Source organism: Corvus brachyrhynchos, unplaced genomic scaffold, assembly GCF_000691975.1.
Source record: "Corvus brachyrhynchos isolate BGI_N302 unplaced genomic scaffold, ASM69197v1 scaffold95, whole genome shotgun sequence".
NCBI classification, from domain to species: domain Eukaryota; kingdom Metazoa; phylum Chordata; class Aves; order Passeriformes; family Corvidae; genus Corvus; species Corvus brachyrhynchos.
In genome coordinates, this window is record NW_008238347.1 from 1,951,043 (window position 1) to 1,968,060 (window position 17,018).

General features: G+C 40.0%; 3 protein-coding genes across 8 annotated transcripts in view; 1 reads left to right on the forward strand and 2 right to left on the reverse strand.

Annotated features, from left to right (window-relative positions):
* The first annotated feature begins 6 nt into the window (after nt 1-6).
* On the forward strand, nt 7-13,669 carry RBSN (rabenosyn, RAB effector). 2 transcript variants are annotated; one of them, XM_017735256.1, is made up of 11 exons: nt 7-279; nt 1,553-1,696; nt 3,508-3,608; nt 4,241-4,286; nt 4,377-4,538; nt 5,411-5,652; nt 6,461-6,531; nt 8,166-8,252; nt 8,682-8,784; nt 9,217-9,300; nt 10,196-13,669. In XM_017735256.1, the coding sequence occupies exons 1-11, from the start codon at nt 117-119 to the stop codon at nt 11,279-11,281; spliced, it is 2,289 nt and encodes a 762-aa protein (XP_017590745.1). In that variant the 5' UTR covers nt 7-116; the 3' UTR covers nt 11,282-13,669. The 2 variants fall into 2 exon arrangements, with proteins under 2 accessions (XP_017590745.1, XP_008632687.1); XM_008634465.2 differs by having other exon boundaries at nt 9,217-9,291.
* MRPS25 (mitochondrial ribosomal protein S25) lies at nt 13,643-15,729 on the reverse strand. The gene is made up of 4 exons (XM_017735263.1): nt 15,588-15,729; nt 15,361-15,467; nt 14,968-15,055; nt 13,643-14,742 (listed from the first exon to the last, which is right to left on the reverse strand). The coding sequence occupies exons 1-4, from the start codon at nt 15,632-15,634 to the stop codon at nt 14,550-14,552; spliced, it is 435 nt and encodes a 144-aa protein (XP_017590752.1). The 5' UTR covers nt 15,635-15,729; the 3' UTR covers nt 13,643-14,549.
* Nucleotides 15,730-16,008: 279 nt separating this feature from the next.
* The window catches only part of NR2C2 (nuclear receptor subfamily 2 group C member 2), a 36,259-nt gene continuing 35,249 nt past the window's right edge, over nt 16,009-17,018 (reverse strand). For all 5 annotated transcript variants that reach the window (XM_017735260.1, XM_008634466.2, XM_017735259.1 and 2 more), the window contains one exon: nt 16,009-17,018. This exon is cut by the window's right edge and continues 7,428 nt beyond it. The gene's annotated coding sequence lies outside the window, so the exon portion shown is untranslated.

The window sequence follows — 17,018 nt, forward strand, 5'->3', positions numbered from 1 at the left end:
GTCCCCGTCCTGCGCCGCCGGTCGCACGGCGCTGCCCTGGTTCGTTTCAGGCCGTGCCTAAGAACGATGCGGTCCCCGCACCCCGGCAGCCGGTGAGGGCAGCGCGCGCGGCCGCGATGGCGTCGGGCTGCCCAGCGGCCTTCGGGGACCCGGCCGAAGTGCGTGAGGGCTTCCTGTGCCCGCTGTGCCTGAAGGATCTCCAGGCGTTCCGGCAGCTCCAGGCGCACTACGAGGAGCAGCACCCGGGCGAAGACCGGGACGTCAGGGCGCAGCTCCGAAGTAAGGGCGGCCGCGGTGACGCGTTCGGCTTGGCCGTTGGAAATCCCTGCTCGTACTTCGAGTGCTCCCAAATGTCTGACAATAATAAAATATTAATTGAAGGGACTTAAAGGCGAGGCATGCAGTTCCATTCTTCTGCATATCTCTTTGGGCCATAGTATTTACCTTCTCCCGATACTTTCCATAAATTGATTTTAAAGTAGGCGCTAAAGGACATTACTCGTCAAATGTCTGATTTTATGCACGATTTTTATTATTGACCTCTTTGGGTTTTTTGTTTTGTTTTTATCTACTTACCTACTTATTTTTATCTTACTTATTCTATTTACTGTAACCCCGTGAATACCCAAGAATTAGGGTACAGAAGACTGTAGAGAATATGGGGAATCTCTGGTAGTTGCAAGGTTCCAGTTCATTAATTTCTTGTTTTGACAGTAGATAAAACTGTGGTTGCAGTTAAAGTGTAAAGTTAAGAAAGGTTGTTGTTGCAAAAACGTGGAAAAGAATGTGGGTGGTGGAACTGGCAGGAGATGTTAGGAGTGTCCCATATCTGTTATGGATTTCCACCTTTCAATAGTGTTTGGAAAATCCCTTTGAGTTCTGTTTTTACCCCCTTGCATGCACTGTGTTATTTTATATTGAGAGAAAAACGTTTAAAATATGGCAATAATTCTCTGTGTTTCCTGCAAAAGTCTCTCTGGTTTTGTTTTAGTATGCTAGAAATAGTGGCCTAGCAGTCTTGAATTTTTTTTTTCTCTTGAGATAGACTTTTGAAATATTAATCAACTTTTTTTTTGTGAAACCCTAGCCCTAACAGTGGGCTATTGAGTATTTTAAAAATTATTTATGTGTACAAGCACACTGAAATTCATAGTTTGTGCAACAAGACAAGGAAAGTGTTGAACATCCTTGAATCTGAAGAAGATAATTGGGAATTAGGAGAATTAATATAAAACTATATGGTGCCCCTTGCTGTGTGACAGGTCCCATAGTTTAAGACACGTTGCTGTTTTACAGTGAAGTCCCACAATGGAATGTTTTAACTTACTGTTTTGTTCTTAGGACCTCAGGCTACTTTACAACAGACAACAAAGAGCATTTTGTGTCATCTATGGTGCTCTGAACTGCATTTTGGTTCTAAGAATGTTTTGAGGATAAACTTATCCAGGAAAAAACTTTCTGTTAAAGAAGGGGAATATTCTATACTGGCTTCACATGATGAATATTTGGTGACTTGCTGACATGTTAGAAAACTTGGGTTTATCTTTTTCAGATCTAGTCCAGAAGGCCAAAAGAGCAAAGAAGAAATTGCTGAAACAAGAAGATGATGACAGAACTGACTCTGGATCTCAGGAACGATATGAGTCATTCAGCTATGGTGGAATAGATCCATACATGTGGGAGCCCCAGGAAGTAGGTAGGAGAGCTAGAAAGCAATACACAGTGGGGATAACTTTTGAGCTGAATTGAGAAAGTGCTACAGTATTGCTGAAGTGGCTTGGAATTGTGTCTGTGCTGCGCTGGATTCACTAGCAGGGGGTTCTGGTTTGCATATTAACTGTGGGCAGCCTGTCTGCATTGGGTGGGGTGTGGGAAAAACAGAGTTAATGGGGAGAAGAAAAAGCTGTGTATAGAATCAGTACCCAAACTACCCTTCAGGTAGCTGTTTGTCATGTCATTGTGCCTGTGCTGCTGAGATCTGTTTAATCTGTGTTTATCTCTGTGCAACTAGCTTCATTTTGTGATTTTACAAAACAGATAATCCACTAATTAATAGTTGAATTATAGGTATATAAAATCTCCAGCTTTTGGGCTACACTTAAAGTAGCTGTTACTTTGCATGTTTGACAAAAAGATTATCCATTGATAAAACTTTCAGCTTTTTCCTTGGATTTGAGGTGTAGATCACCTCTTATTAAAAGGGGGCTTACTTTAAAAAGAACACGAACCAAAAAAAAACCCAAACAACAAACAACCCCCACTCCTCTGAATCTAAATCTAGATGTGTAGGATTTCAAAGATAAGCTGACCGAGCTTGTAATTATAAATATTGCTACTGCCAATGATCTGTTACTATAACAGAAAAACTGTGGTTATTTTTGGAGGAGGAAGCAGCACCATCTCTGGTGGATCCTGGGAGGGTTTCTACTATGGTGCTGACAGACTAGGGCTGAGTCCTTTGGGTCTGGGGGGTCTGAGTTCTGTACATTGCTTTACTTTTGACTTTGTAAGTATTTGAGCAACGATCATAGTGTAAATACTAGCAAACAGTAAATTGAAGGAGAAGGTTTGTGAACATTAGAGAAGTGAGAACTGCTTTCTTATGAGAGTTGAGAAGATGAATCTTAGGGATTTTGGCATGGGATGGATCAGTGAAAGGGACTGTGTGATGTCTCCAAAGCAGTGGCTTAAATCAGTTACCCAGTGGAACTCTTTCACTCCTATGAATGCATCTTTGGAGATTGTTGTTGTTATTTTATTAGCATGAGGAAGTGAGATTCTTACGTTAGGTAGCATCAAAAAGCAACATCTGATTTTGAGTTCTACCAGCTGGAAGAAAGATTTTGTTGGTTGGTTGGTATGGGGTCTTTTGTTTTTTTGTCTATAACTTTGAATTTTAATACCTCACCCACCTTACTTGGAAAAGGAGTAATCTTAAACCGTAATCAACTGTGAATTGTACGTTTCTTAAAGAGATGCTGTATTGTTCTATCAATACTTGGTGATCAGTTTTCTGGAAATCTGAACTGTCATCAAGGATTTGATTCAGACCCCTAAAGGTGTAGAGATGATCAGAAGCAGGAAACAAAATTGATGTTGCATAGACCTCCGGTAATCCTTGGACTTGCTTCTTCTCTTTGTTCAACATGTAGCCAGGAAACTAAAGGGAGTTGGTTTTGAGAGCACTGCTAGTAGGTAACAGCTTACCAAATGTAACTGACAAATGAAGATGGAGAAAAAAAAATTGTTGGAGATGTTCTCTCTAACATAGTGCTGCTTGTTTTCTGTAGTAGAAGTAAAACACTGTTTATTGGTAGCCTGAAGATTAGGCTTTAACCTGCATGTTTTATTTACAGCAACGCTGTGAAAATGTAGGATTCCAATGTGTCTTTAAAATTGAATTTGAACATAAGAAATAAATGGTGAAGAGACATCTGTCTTTCAAGAGGCATTTAAATCCATACAGAGTACTTGGGTGACGAGGACAGCTTTCTGTTATCTCTGCAGGTGCTATGAGAAGCCGTCTTTCTGAATTCAAGAAACACCGAGCAGCCAGGATTGATCACTATGTAGTTGAAGTCAATAAGTTAATAATCAGGTTAGAAAAGGTAAATTTGGTGCTTTTTAATATTCCAGCCTTCTAAATGTTTCCTAGATTTAAAAAATTATATTTCAGTATGAAGTGTGCCCATTTATCTAGGAGTACACTTTCTAAAGGATACTAAACTATGACTCTCTTTATACATTACCTTGAGTACTGTGCATGGTTTGAGCCTGTGCTGTGGGTATGATTTCTGTTTCTATGCACCATTTTCAAGCTGAATATGCTACTTCCACATGCTTCAAGAACCATGTGTTCTCCTGTTTTATTTTCTCCGTCTTTTATTTCACTGAATTACTCACCAATTTTTTTTGTCATTATTCTTCCAGCTTCTCATTCTTCAAAATCTGTCAATGGTACACTTGCATTTTGGCTCAGATGCAGTAATGTTGGCTGCAATAAGGATTATTGCAAAACCAATTTGCTGATTTGTACAGGTTTGACAAGTCATTGTTTAGCACTTGTATGGATATGGAATTAGAAAAAAAGTACAAAAGTTGCATGAGTCTGGTGTAAAACCGGCAGAAACTCCTCGCTCTTAAAAATGCCAGGTTTCTTTTACTTGTTGGGCTGAGTTGTGTTGGGTTTTTTCCTTGCAAAAGTATAATTTTCTTGAATATATTGTTTATCTTCTACCAGCTTACATCGTTTGACAGAGCAAACACTGAGTCAGCTAAAATAAGAGGTTGGTGTGAGCTTACCTGAGATTATTTGCCCCTGTAGTTTAACCAGCTGAAGAATTGAGTACTTATGTGGTGTGTATTCCTGCTCACAGCTATAGAGAAGTCTGTTGTGCCCTGGGTCAGTGATCACGATGTTCCATTTTGCCCAGACTGTGGCAGTAAGTTCAGTATCCGAAACCGACGTCACCACTGCCGCCTCTGTGGGTCTATTATGTGCAAGAAGTGCATGGAATTTGTGAATCTTCCTTTGGCAAGTAAGTACTGTGGAGTTTATTCTTCATTTTCTTAGTTCGCTTTGAGTGCATCCTGGCTTTTTGTCGTTAGAAAAAAATATGCTGGTAATAGTCTGGCTCTGCAGAAAACTTCCATTCAGTTTCATGCAGACACTTGTCTGTGAAACAGAATACAAAGAATGATTTCTCCTTTCTTTGTCTCTGTTCCTTCAGATTTGGAAGTGTTGCATAACACTGAAAAATTTACTAGAAATAATAGTAGTATGAACTCCTGCTAAATACAGCTATTATTTATTCTACTGAGTACCATAACTATGGAGCTGTTAACTTTAGGAACTGCCAAGGTTCTTGACATTTGAAAATACTGTGGATATTTCCAATTTTGTCTGTGTTGTCCAAATGTTGCACCTTGGGACAACAACTTAAGGAAATTCACGTATAGGCCTTTAAGAACTACTTCAAGCCTTTATTTTCCTCATGTGGTGCACTGGAGAGGAGACTATTTTCTGTGGACATAAATGACATTAACTTAAACACTTTTGGAGTGTTCAAGCACAATGCCTGGACACCATTATCATACCTGTTCTACACATTGTTTTGTGACTGTGCAGGCTCAAACATGAGAATGCTTCTAGGCATGAGCAAAGTAGGTGATGCTCAGGAGCCTGCTCTCTAGCTAGTTTTAAATACAGCAGGATTTGCAGTGAAGACCCAAATTCCGACTTGCAGTTGTGGTTGTCGTGCAATCCCTGCATGGCTTTCAGCAGACTCTTTCAACCTGGTTTTCTAATACCACCTAAATGTAAAGTTTCTGTTAAAGGGCAGTTTGTTTGTGTTGGTAAAATCTTTTGGCTTCTCCAGTTACTGTAAAATTACCTGTGTATAATTTTTAGGCAAACTCACTAGTGCCAGCAAAGAGGCCTTGGGTTCTCATACTAGCCCGAACTCCTCACCCAACAGTGTCCATGGCTCCCGCCGTGGCAGCATTAGCAGCATAAGCAGCGTGAGCTCTGTTCTGGATGAGAAGGATGATGACCGAATCCGTTGTTGTCAGCACTGCAAAGACACCCTGTTGAAGAGAGAGCAACAGATTGATGAGAAAGAATACACACCAGAAATTGTGAAACTCTATGAGGTAAGTCAAGCTCTGTGCTACAGTGTGTATGTCTGCAGTGGTCACTACTTGACTTTTGGCTTGTTACCTCATGTCTAAGCTCTTAATTTATGACTTAATACTGACTTGTGTTAGAAGAGGCTGTTGGGTGTTTATGCCACGTAACCAAGACATATCTGAAATGTTGGAATCAGTTGCAATATAGTATTTATATCCTGCATTAATTTCAAACATCTTTTTAAAATACATCTTCATTCTCATCTGGAACTAGTAGTTCAGACATGCATCTCTTAAAATTGTGAACTTGTTTAAACCAGTGATACGCTGTGCATTTGATTGGTGGGCTGCACTGCAGCTATGGGACTTGATGTTGTCCCCACTGTTTGTCCTCACACTGATGGCAAATGCTTTCTTTGAACCACCTCTACCAACATGACGTTCAAATGTGCTTTGCAGCTGGTACTGATGATTACCAGGTATCTTTTCAGTAGAGTCCACAAACTACCTGGGTTAGTATTAATGGGAGTTTCTGTTGATGCTCTTGTTGGTGAAAAGATGTAAGGCTAGAAGTTGTCCAAGTCATCCATTCAAACAGCTTCTTGATTCAAAGTCCACCTTGCAGGTCTACAGCAAGTCTTTCTCTGTTCCTGACAACGCCATATGTGTTCTGAAGATAACAGGAGAGTCTTGTCATCCTGAGTAGTTAAAGTGGCTTTCATCATGGTTAACTTTAAATCTGCACAAGCAGCATGAAAAGATGTATGTCAGCATGTTCTTGCATTCGTGTTTTAATATAAGTTCTCTTTTTATATATTTTGTTTTAAACAAGAAACTTCGACTCTGCATGGAGAAGGTTGACCAGAAAGCACCAGAATACATAAGGATGGCAGAATCACTAAAGTAAGCCCCATTGCTGGTTATGTTTATGAGTATATGTATTTTTCCTCTAAGTGTGGGAAGTAGTAAGGAAGTGGTGTACTAAGGCTGCAAGAGTGTGTACATTAAAAGAAAAATCAGTGTTTCATGATCTGTTGTCTTCTGGATGCTCTTCATACAAAGAAGTACTGAATTAATTATTAGTGGTAACATACAGAGAAGTCGTTTGGTTAATTTTTTTAAAGCCACTTCCCAGTGAGGCACTACTATCATATTTTGACACATCATCTTTGCAAAAAAGGAAGTACAAGGCTACAATTCTTGTGTAAATGAGCCTCTTCAAAACAGCTGCAGTAAGCTGTTGCTGTCCTCAGCTGCATGCTCTGGCTTCTGAGGAACGCCAGCAGCAGCAAATCATTAGAACACTTCCTGTCTGTTCTGTGTAAAGCACCTTCACCTAGCACTTGTTCTGAATGTACCTGGCCTACCCTGTGCTGCACTGAATAAGCAACAGTCTCATATTTCAGTTTTGTGCGTAATTTCTTGCAGTAGTATTCTCTCACTGGGGTAACTTAAGTGTTTCCAACTCTCTCTGTAAGAGGTTGCCAGGTTATACTTTTGGCTTGTACAGTAAGAGAAATACACACATTGGTCTTTGACTAGGAAGCATTTCCTTTTGAAAAGTGAAAGTTAACAAATATTGCTGTACCTGTCCTTTAGATCTAATGGTTGTAGAAAAATTAGTAACAAAATTGCTTTTGTAAAAACACTCCTTGTAATAGGAAGAAAGAAGTACAGAAGGTGAAAAACGTGCTAAGATACTACTGCCTTTTGTCATTAATTCATGAAAGATTGGGTTATGTGACTTGGCAGCTGGAGAAAAGTAAAAATACAAATGTCCTGGATAATGGAAGTAAACGTCAGAAAACAACAGGCTTGTTATTGGCAAAATTAAAGTTTTCTGACTAGTACTGTGTCCTGGAAATTGGAATCCTGTGGGTAGTGAAGTTGCTTTTGAGAAAGTGATTCTTATAATTTATATTTGTGGTACAAAAGGATAGGCAAGCTAAAAACTGGTGAAGAGTTTTCCCCACTAAATCCTAATTTGTTTTATCAATAAAGCGGAGACTCTAGAAAAGTGTCTGTAATTGATTTGTGTCCCTATGTGGACAGTCATGTAGTGGCGTCTTAAATAGTACACCTTGTTGAGCCTATTATTTTGCTTTCTTACATGCTAGTGCAGGTGACTGTTGTGCTTTAGTGGTACAGTTAGTTACTCAGAGTTTTTTTCCCACCAAGTTGCCTTGAAAAAAATCTCCACAAAATAGATACATTTGCTAAGCATGTGTATATTTTAGGTATTACTTGTTGAGTGGCATTTTTGTGTTAGAATACAGTTTTTCCTAGAGTAGTAATAATATAATCATAAATAAAATTATCTTCTATGAAGTGTTCATGTTCACAAAATGATTATAATTTTCCACTTTTGTTACAAAGAAAGGTTTTTTTAAACATGAGCCTGAAATAAAGTCATCCAGCCCTTTAGTGTTAGCAGTTCTTACCACTGCTGAATCTTGGTCATCTTGGGGGAACTTGTAATGTTGTATGTGGTGTTAACTGGATGCATGACTTACAGTAAAGTTCTGTTTATTCCTTAGTGCTGGGGAGACAGCCTACAACCTTGATCATGCTAACGACTTGAGGGTGGAGATTCAAAAAATGTATGAATTTATAGATGCCTTAAGGTAAAAGATCATCTCTCTCCCTTTTACCCCCAGCATGTGTGTATCTCTGTTATGACTTTACTGATTATATGGGTGATCAATTTGTCTGCTCAGTTGTAAAGAGCATTTGAAAAGGTAGATGCTGTTCCTGTACACTACCAATTTCTACTTTCTTCTCCGGCCTTAAAATTCATACATTCCTCTGCAGTAGGAATAACTAAACATAGAGGAAACAAGTAGCAGCACCATTTAGGGGGAAGGAATTATTTTTACAGGGTTTCTTTGTTTTTATAAGGCTGGGAGTGGAAAGTGTTACAAATTGTAATATCCAAAACTGTCTATCTAAAAGAACATCAGAAGTTTTTAATCCAGTATTGTCTCTCTACTTTTGTTGCATTTTTCCTGATTTTGTTTTAGAACTGATGAGGCTGTATGTTTGCTTTGATTCAGTAAGAAGATTTTGAGTCTAGGCTTGCACGAAGATCCTCAACCTCATCCTAAAACACTACAACTTCAGCGAATGATAAGATATTCAGCTACACTTTTTGTTCAGGTAAATAGAGCATATGCTGTGAGATGAATGTACATTTTAGATAGCGTTCTCTGCCAGGCAGCCCTGTGATTTGGAACTATTTTGACAGGAGCCTGAGTTCTATACATTTTCTGCATTTTCTGTAGTTCCCCTAATGACTTATGATAGCCTTAAATAAGCTGTCTTGAACACAGAACTTGCACTCAGAGCAGCACTGGGCCTGGGAAACCTAAGAGATGTGTGAGCCTTGGCTCTTCCCCTTGCTGAGGTGTGGGCCCACCCAGCAGTGCAGCTGTGCCAGCAAAGGTGTGTGCAGACCTGCCGCGGGGACTGCAGTGTAGAAGCATCTTCGATGTGTTTTTGGGGTTTCTGCTGGTAGTATCTCTTCTTCAGGACTTGAAAAATGGGCTGAATACCTGCAAGCAGCACTGTAAACATTTCGATTTTTTCCAGGAAAAACTGCTTGGCCTAATGTCCCTGCCAACCAAGGATCAGTATGAAGAACTGAAGAAGAGAAGACTGCATACGGTAAGACAGGTTAGGATCTGTTACTTCTTGTATCAGGCCTTCTCACAGATACAAGGCTGGGAGCTGTGTGGGTATGAGTAGTTGCCTTCAACACTGGATTTCAGTTTGTCATTTTTTCATCCATATTGTCCCATCCCCTTTCCCAGGGATTCATCTAGCTCCTGCTTTGTTCTGCCCAGAACAGAAGTAGGTGGGCATGGAGCAGCTGGACGCTTCTAGAAAGCAGCAGGGACTCAGGTGCATGGGCTGTTTCTGCTGCAGTGCGTGCAGAGCAAGCCCTGAAGTGTGTCAGTTTATATTGACTTTGAAATTGTGTTCAGGAATTCACTCACAGAAGTAGAATTTGGAAACTTCTTTCATTAGTGGAAAATGACATATTAGAATAAGGATGCCTCTTCAGGGAGAGAGGGTTTTTTCCTTTAGGAGGGAGGACATCATTAATTATAAACTAAAGCCAACTTCATCTTGAGGTATGAGTTGAGAAATAAGAATCATCCCACTCCAAAAGCCAGTGATACCAGTGACCTTAAACACTGATGTTCTATTACAGCTGTCTGCTGTAGTAATATGTGATATGATTAATGTCCAAATCAATCTAGACCACTTTTTGCACAGCTGCATTAGGCATTTTTTTCCTCTATAAAGAGAACTGTTGCTCCTACTTTCCCTCAAGTTTGTAGAGGCAGATGTCATGGGATTTTCATCAATATAATCACAAACTCATGGGAAGCATTTAAGGCATAGTATGAAAGTAAGAATTTTCTGCAAAGCAACCAAAGCTGCAGCTGATCCCTTTTAGCAACAGCCAGCAATATCTTAAGATCAACTAACTTGTATCTATGGATATTTAGAATGAAATTTTTCAAGCACATGGTGTTTTCTTACTACATGTTTTTTTGTTTAGGTCGCTCTTGAAACACAGGGAAAACAAGAGGAAAAGCAGAAGGGGTTTATCTCCATATCTGCATCTGCAGTTAATGGTGATGAAACTCACATAAAAAAAGGAACAGTCAGAAAATCTGAAGGCTGGTTACCTACATCTAGCATTTCGAGAGAGAGCGAGAGAGCAGACCCACTTCTTCAGCAGATTGACAATATCACATCCTTTATTAAGCAAGCAAAGGCAGCTAATAGGATAGATGAGGTCCATACTTTGCAAGAGAACCTGATGCAGCTTCAGGATGAATATGATCAACAACAAACTCTGAAAGCTATTGAGCTTTCTAAAAAACAGGCAGAAGAGGAGGAGATACAGAGGAAGGAACTTCAGGTCTTTCATGAAAAAGAGTGGGAAAGAGAGCACCATAAATTCATGTCTCAGCATTCAAGGACACGCTCCTTAGACTTCAGGGAAGTCAAACAGCATTTGGATGCTACTTGGATGAAAGGGGACACAAATTTTGAAACTCCTGCTGTTGAGCAGCTGCCAGCTAAGGAGCACTTGACCTTCACACTCAAACCCCAGAATGTCCCACAGTGTGACAAAGACCAGGATCAGCCAGCCTGTCTAAATCCCTTTGAGGATGAAACAGATACCCCTCAGGTAGAGGAAGATCCTGCTAACCCATTTGCCAAAGACACCTCTCCAATGGTTTCTTTCTCTAACACAGCTCAGCAAAGTGGTAAAAAAGAATATAATCCATTTGAAAGTGAGGAGGAGGATGAACAAAGTAATGGAGCACCTGGCAGTACTTCAAACCCCTTTGAAGAGGATGAAAATCCATTTGAAAAGCCTGGGGGCAGCTGGAGTTCAGGGAATCCATTTGAAGAGGGATCCTCTGTCAATCCCTTTGAAGTGGAGGATGGCAGTGAGATCTCTGGAGAGGAGGCTATAGAGGAAGAGCTGCTTCTCCAACAGATAGATAATATTAAAGCTTATATATTTGATGCCAAACATAGTGGACGACTGGATGAGGTGGAGGTACTGACAGAGAACTTAAAGGAACTGAAGCACACATTAGCAAAGCAGAAGGAGAAATCTAACTGCTGAAGCAGCAATAGGGCTGGGTAATAATTCAGTCTGCTGTTAAATATGGGAAGGTAAAGCAGATACTTACAGGCAGGAGTACAGATCACAAGAGGAAATTGGGAGAATCCTGACTTGAAAGCACTTTCATTTAGACATTGCCACTACTACACAGTCTTGAAGAAAGCATCTGAGGAATGCTGCTGGTCTCAAAAGCTTATTGTAAGAAATTTTAAAGTAACTTTTTTACAGCACTTTTAATGCTAACTGGTCTTACTGAATGCTTATTTTGGTCAAAGGGGTTAAGTGCTAATAGGGAACTATGATGTGGAACTGGTTGGAATGTTGGTTTGCCCTCTTTACCGCTTCCTGCTGTAGTGTTAGCCTTTCAAGTGTGGCTTTGACTAAAGAGAGATGAAAACTTTTCTCAAACTCTTTCATCCTCTCCTGACCCAGGGTAGCTGAATGCTAATGGTGTTCTGGGAACATGCTGTTAAAGAGCTGCTGTGATTCTCCAGGGTGCTGAATGTACAGGCTCACAGATCAAGTTTGTGCAATGCTAATAAATACCTAAAAGGGATTTTAAGACTGAGAAGAACTTTCTAACTGATCTTAGTTTATGAGTAGCTTTTTAGTGTCTGTATAAAGATTCCCAAGTAAAATTTGGATGCTTCTTTTCATCAGTTCTGGTTTCCCATTTGCTCTGAGCACAGACTTTGGTGTCATAGCATCATGCTGGCTTCAGACCTGCTCATAAGGGAGCAAGTGCTCACTTCCAGGGAAAGAAGCATCAGGCCAGCACCACTTCTAACTATAATATAAAGGGTGAACCTCCAATCGCTAATTACCTTATGGAATCTACACCTTCCTTTAAATCATCTGGGTGACAGAATGATCATGTTTGTTGTATTTGTGAGAACACTTTTTTTGTAGCACTCAACACAAAATTTAGTTTATAATGGAAAGCTGAGATGCCACTGAACTGGAATTTTGTGAAAGCTGGGAGAAAAAGTCTGTGGCTGCAGTAGTGCCAAATAGCAATTCTTTCTCATGTTAGATTCCCTCAGTTCTTATGAGAATCAGGCATATCTGTTTTACATAAGGAACTTCAGATTGAAGACCTCCTGTAATCCTGTGGCCTGGGGGATGACCAGGTGACAGCCAGCACCTGTGATGCGGAAGGACCTACAGCTGGGTAAATGCAGGGCTTTTGAGAAAGATGGAATCTTTCTCAAAAGAGAAAGACTTGCTTTGATTTTTATATTTGAGAGGCACAGGCTCATCATCAGAAATCAATGTTTGCAGTAGTGGTGGTGGTGGTGGTGAGTTAGTCTTAAAGGGTTCTTTATTTAAAGCTGAAATGGAAGAAAATCAGGCAGATCGCACTAACAGTAGTGGCCTTACTCAGAAGTGTGAAGTTCTGTGGAATGGGACATGTGTTTTAATTATGTCTCTGATACTGACATAGCTGTAACCCCAACACTGCATAAGATTTTAGAGACAAATAACTGCTACCTAAAGAGCAGGAGCTCTAGTTCCTAGCTGTGAGTAAGTGGAGGTAGGGACTTGAGGAACTGTTGTTCAAAAAGCCCAAACCACCTATATCCTCACTTAATAGCACTAGTAAGGGGTTGAAGTAACTCAGACCAGCCAGTCAAGGATACCTGATGTTCTGTCTGGTGTACCCTAAATCTGGATTTGAAAGGTGTGCAGCAGAGGTTGGCTTAAGACCATGAAGTTCTTACACTGATGTTTTATTAGAGCTGATCGAATCCCCAAGTGTTATTTTGCACCAAGAAAGAACAGAGGATTCTGAAAGGTCTTGAACAGAACATAGGTGCCTGGCACCAGATTCATGAAGGCAGCAAAAACTGTTGATAGCTAAACAGAATCCCTGGAATTGTTTAAGAGAGATAGTGTAAGGCAGTTATTTAGGACAGACTTGGTTGCTAGTCAGGAGGATTGCTTCCTGCACTCTAACCTAATGCTGTTTTAGGTATCAACATGAAAAAATGTTTCAGTGGCTTCAGCTTTCAAATTAAATGTGTTTTTTTCCTTGTTGCAACTATCCTGCCTTGTTTATATTTTCTGGCTAATACACTAATAACTAAAGTATTCTTATTGTATATGTAATACATTATTTTTACAAGCAGGTAACAGACTAGCATACCTCATGATCTTTGTCAGTGTTAAATGTGATAGAGTAGACAGCTAATACTAAAGTCATCTCAAAAGTGAAGAACTTCGCTGGTATAGGGAGTGCTGTGAGGCTTGCAAGGCACAAGGGAATGAAGATGTCTTAAGCATAAAGCTCAATAACTAATTAGCATTGACTTTTGTTACAACTGCATGCACTACTCTGTATGAAAACTTTGTAAAAAGAGATGAAATAAAACAACATGTTTATTTTGTGTTGTGTTTGTCCTTAACAATTTGTACAGGATGCTTCAATCAGTGTGAAATTTTGTATTCAACCATGAGTTCAGAAATGCTGCACTACAGTTCTACAGTAACTGGCATGGATAAGCCTGACATAAAGGTCTGTACAATGGAGTACAGTCTATCATGTTTATACATATTACAGGTGTGGTGTAAGTGTTTGGTGATGCAGAAGCTGTGATGATTTAGAAGGGTTTTTTTTGATAATTGTAAAACTTATCTTTCATATACCAGTTTGCCCATTCTCCGTTCCTACTGGGTCAGTGTTTCTCAGAGCTGCAGTATCAGCTGCAAAAGTTGTATCTTGCTGGAAATGAAGACTCTGAACTGTTTCTGATTCAACTACATAAATTAAGAAAATTCAATATTTGATTTGAGATTGGAGTTACATTATCATTTGGCTGTCTTCAGTTAGTACAAGAGGGACTTTTGCACCACTTTCTATAAATTATGGAATTCTGTGCTGCTTCCAAGATTTAACTTTCTAGTCTAGCCTCTCTGTCCCAAAGAAAACATGATATTGGTTTTGCCGTAATTGTCTATGTCCAGGCACGAACAGGAAGTAAGACTCTAGTAATTTTGTTTTCCAGTGTTGACTGCAATACTTAGTAGAACCCCAGCTTTTTTGGTGCCAGTTTCGACTTTTATTCATTTTTCACTTAAATATTCATTGTTTGTAATAATACAAACAATTCAAATGTAGCTGTAAGAAGGTTTATGAGGCAGAGATGTCTGTACTGAATGAACTTGCTTGGTCTTCTTCCCACTAACTGTTAGCTCTTGTCTCTCACTGAAGCACCTTCATTGTCCAGCCCTGAGGAAAAACAGCTGCATGACTTGAGATCTTGAGATGTCAGGCTGCTGATTCATTGTTCATAGCAGCTTTGTATTTTCCCCTCATGTCTTTGGGCAATGGTGCAAAAGCAGGGCAGGGAACTTGGCCTTCAATCTCACACATGCATTCTCGCAGATGATACTTCTTGGGCCCGAAGGTTGCTGGATGTGATAGTTTTTTCCTTTCTCTTTCTTCTTTTTCAAGTGTTCCTCTAGAAAAGAGATCAGTTTGTTACTCTCAGAAGTCTCAACTGCAATACTTCCTCTCCCTTCCATAGACCCAGGTTATCAGAAAGATGGATTTACAGTCCCCAGCTTGTGGACTTCCCCATGCTTGTGTCAATTTTGTTTGGGAAAAGTGGTATTTCCTTCTGTATTCCACAAAAGTTTGTTTTATGTATGGTAGATGGTATGTTAGCTTACTACATGTTACTTACTTGCTTTTGCCCAGGATTTTTTTAACATGCTCTGTTATCTCTTTGTTGGTTTTATCTTCCACATCAACCAAAACTTGTTCTCCATTGTCTGTCAAGAAAAATTCATAATAATGTGTCAGGTGCTACTTCCCCCCTGCGTGCCGTTTAGAGAGGCTTTAAACGCATACAAATGAACAATCTGCTTCCCTGCTGCAGTTAATGTTTAATGCAATGTTTTAAGTGCAAAAGCAAAACCTCCATGAAGGCGGTTCTAGGGGAGCTGCTAACGGCTGAAGCCCTGTTCCTATCAAGCAGGGGCTTTGCGCGCTGCAGCCGAGGCAGGGCCGAGGGAGAACGGCACAAGCGCGGCGCGGCCACGGCTCTGCAGCTCCGGCGGCCCCCGGCGGGACCTACCCAGGTAGAACCGCAGGAAGGGCGAGGGAGTCATGTTCCTGAACAGCATGATCTGCACCCAAGGGTTCTTGTACTGGATCTGGGGGATGTTGAAAAACACGAACTTTCTGGAAAGAAAGAGAAAAGCACGCAAGGACTGGCGCGTTGTCTCTGCGGAGGGCGCGGCCCGCGCAAGCCCTGGTGTCTTTGCAGGGGCAGCCCACGCTCCCGCCTCGCCCCGCACTCACCTCGCGCCTTCGCTCAGCTCTCCCGCCGTGTTGTAGTTCACGGTCATAACCTTCACTGAGCTCTTGAACACCACGTCGCCCTGGCTGAGGTACTGCAGGGTCCGGCGCACCGGGAAGCGGGGGCGGGGCCGGCGCGGAGCACAGCAGCGAGAGGTGTGGGGCTACCCAAAGCTTGTCTATTCAAGATGAATTAAAACCTTAGGAAAAGCCTCCTCTCCTCCTAGAGCAGCTCCTTGGAGTCAGTAAGTTAATGGGATTTCTCTTCTGTACCAGACCCGGTTAAATCTCTCATAAGATAATCACTGTAGTGAAGGCAAAATGCTGTTTCTCCCCTAAAAGATTGTGAATTACAGATTTGCCTTAGACAGCTCCTGTTCAAGAGGAAATTAAATGAATTTCATAATAAAACTCAAGAATGCAGTTATATTTGTAATTCACTTTAATGGTAGAAACCTCATTTAGCTACTAGTATTAACCACAACAATATAATGATACAACAGCATTTAATAAAATGCATGAGCTAAATCATGCACTGCAATACTCTATATACAAACACAACAATGCAAATTCCTCTTTGTGACTGAAGACATTGGATATAAAATTTAGTTTAAAAAAAGAACATGCTATTATTTTTAAATGCTATCACACACAACAATACTAATTTCACAAAAGAAGCTGTGGGAAATTAACAACTTTTGCAAAGTTTTTAAAACAAACATAAACAATAGTTTTCTAAATTATAATGAACAGAGGCTTCCAGAAAATATCCCAAGGAATTGAAAGTAGATGCTTCCTTTTATAAAAATTTGTTCTTTTAGTAGGAGCTCAGCACTCCCTAGTAGGCCAATACAGATAAAACAACGTGCAGTTTTCAGTTAGGAAACTATGAACACTGGCTTCCAGTGTATTTAAGAGTACAGATTAATTATTAAAAATATTCCAACATATGATATTGATTACATATATGAAAAATTTAACATATACAGTCTGTAAGTGAAATGTTTTCTTCTTAAAGACTATGCTTTTTGTTTGAAATTTATCTAGTCCTACTTTAATCCACAATCATGAAAATACCATAAAATGGACCTGTGTTGTATTATCGCAGAGCCTTTATTGCCACTAAATTTGAGCAAATATTTTGTCCTTCAGAATACAAACAATTCAAATGTGGATATAAAAGAACTTTGTTTGCTTTTTTTTTTCTGAATACATAGTTGAATTTTTAAACAGATTCAATCTTGATTAATGCCCCAATTGGCTTCCTAAACTTTAAAACTGTTCCTGCAGTACAATGACTTTAACAGACTTTCAGGTTTCTATTCACCTTTAAAGAGGAAAACAAGCATTCAAACAGCACTAATTGTCCAGGCACCAATGAAGGACCATCTGTCACAGGACTTCCTGACATTAATTGAAATATTTTTCCTGCTG

What these genes read in the sequence shown, in the direction of transcription:
- RBSN (XM_017735256.1), top strand. Translation starts at nt 117, where the DNA reads ATGGCGTCGGGCTGCCCAGCGGCCTTCGGGGACCCGGCCGAAGTGCGT. An exon ending in TAATAATCAGGTTAGAAAAG is followed by an intron (nt 3,609 to 4,240) that starts GTAAATTTGGTG and finishes ATCTTCTACCAG; the next exon opens with CTTACATCGTTTGACAGAGC. An exon ending in AAATTGTGAAACTCTATGAG is followed by an intron (nt 5,653 to 6,460) that starts GTAAGTCAAGCT and finishes GTTTTAAACAAG; the next exon opens with AAACTTCGACTCTGCATGGA.
- MRPS25 (XM_017735263.1), bottom strand. Translation starts at nt 15,634, where the DNA reads ATGACCGTGAACTACAACACGGCGGGAGAGCTGAGCGAAGGCGCGAG. An exon ending in GAGCTGAGCGAAGGCGCGAG is followed by an intron (nt 15,468 to 15,587) that starts GTGAGTGCGGGG and finishes CTTTCTTTCCAG; the next exon opens with AAAGTTCGTGTTTTTCAACA. An exon ending in CTTCCTGCGGTTCTACCTGG is followed by an intron (nt 15,056 to 15,360) that starts GTAGGTCCCGCC and finishes TTTTCTTGACAG; the next exon opens with ACAATGGAGAACAAGTTTTG.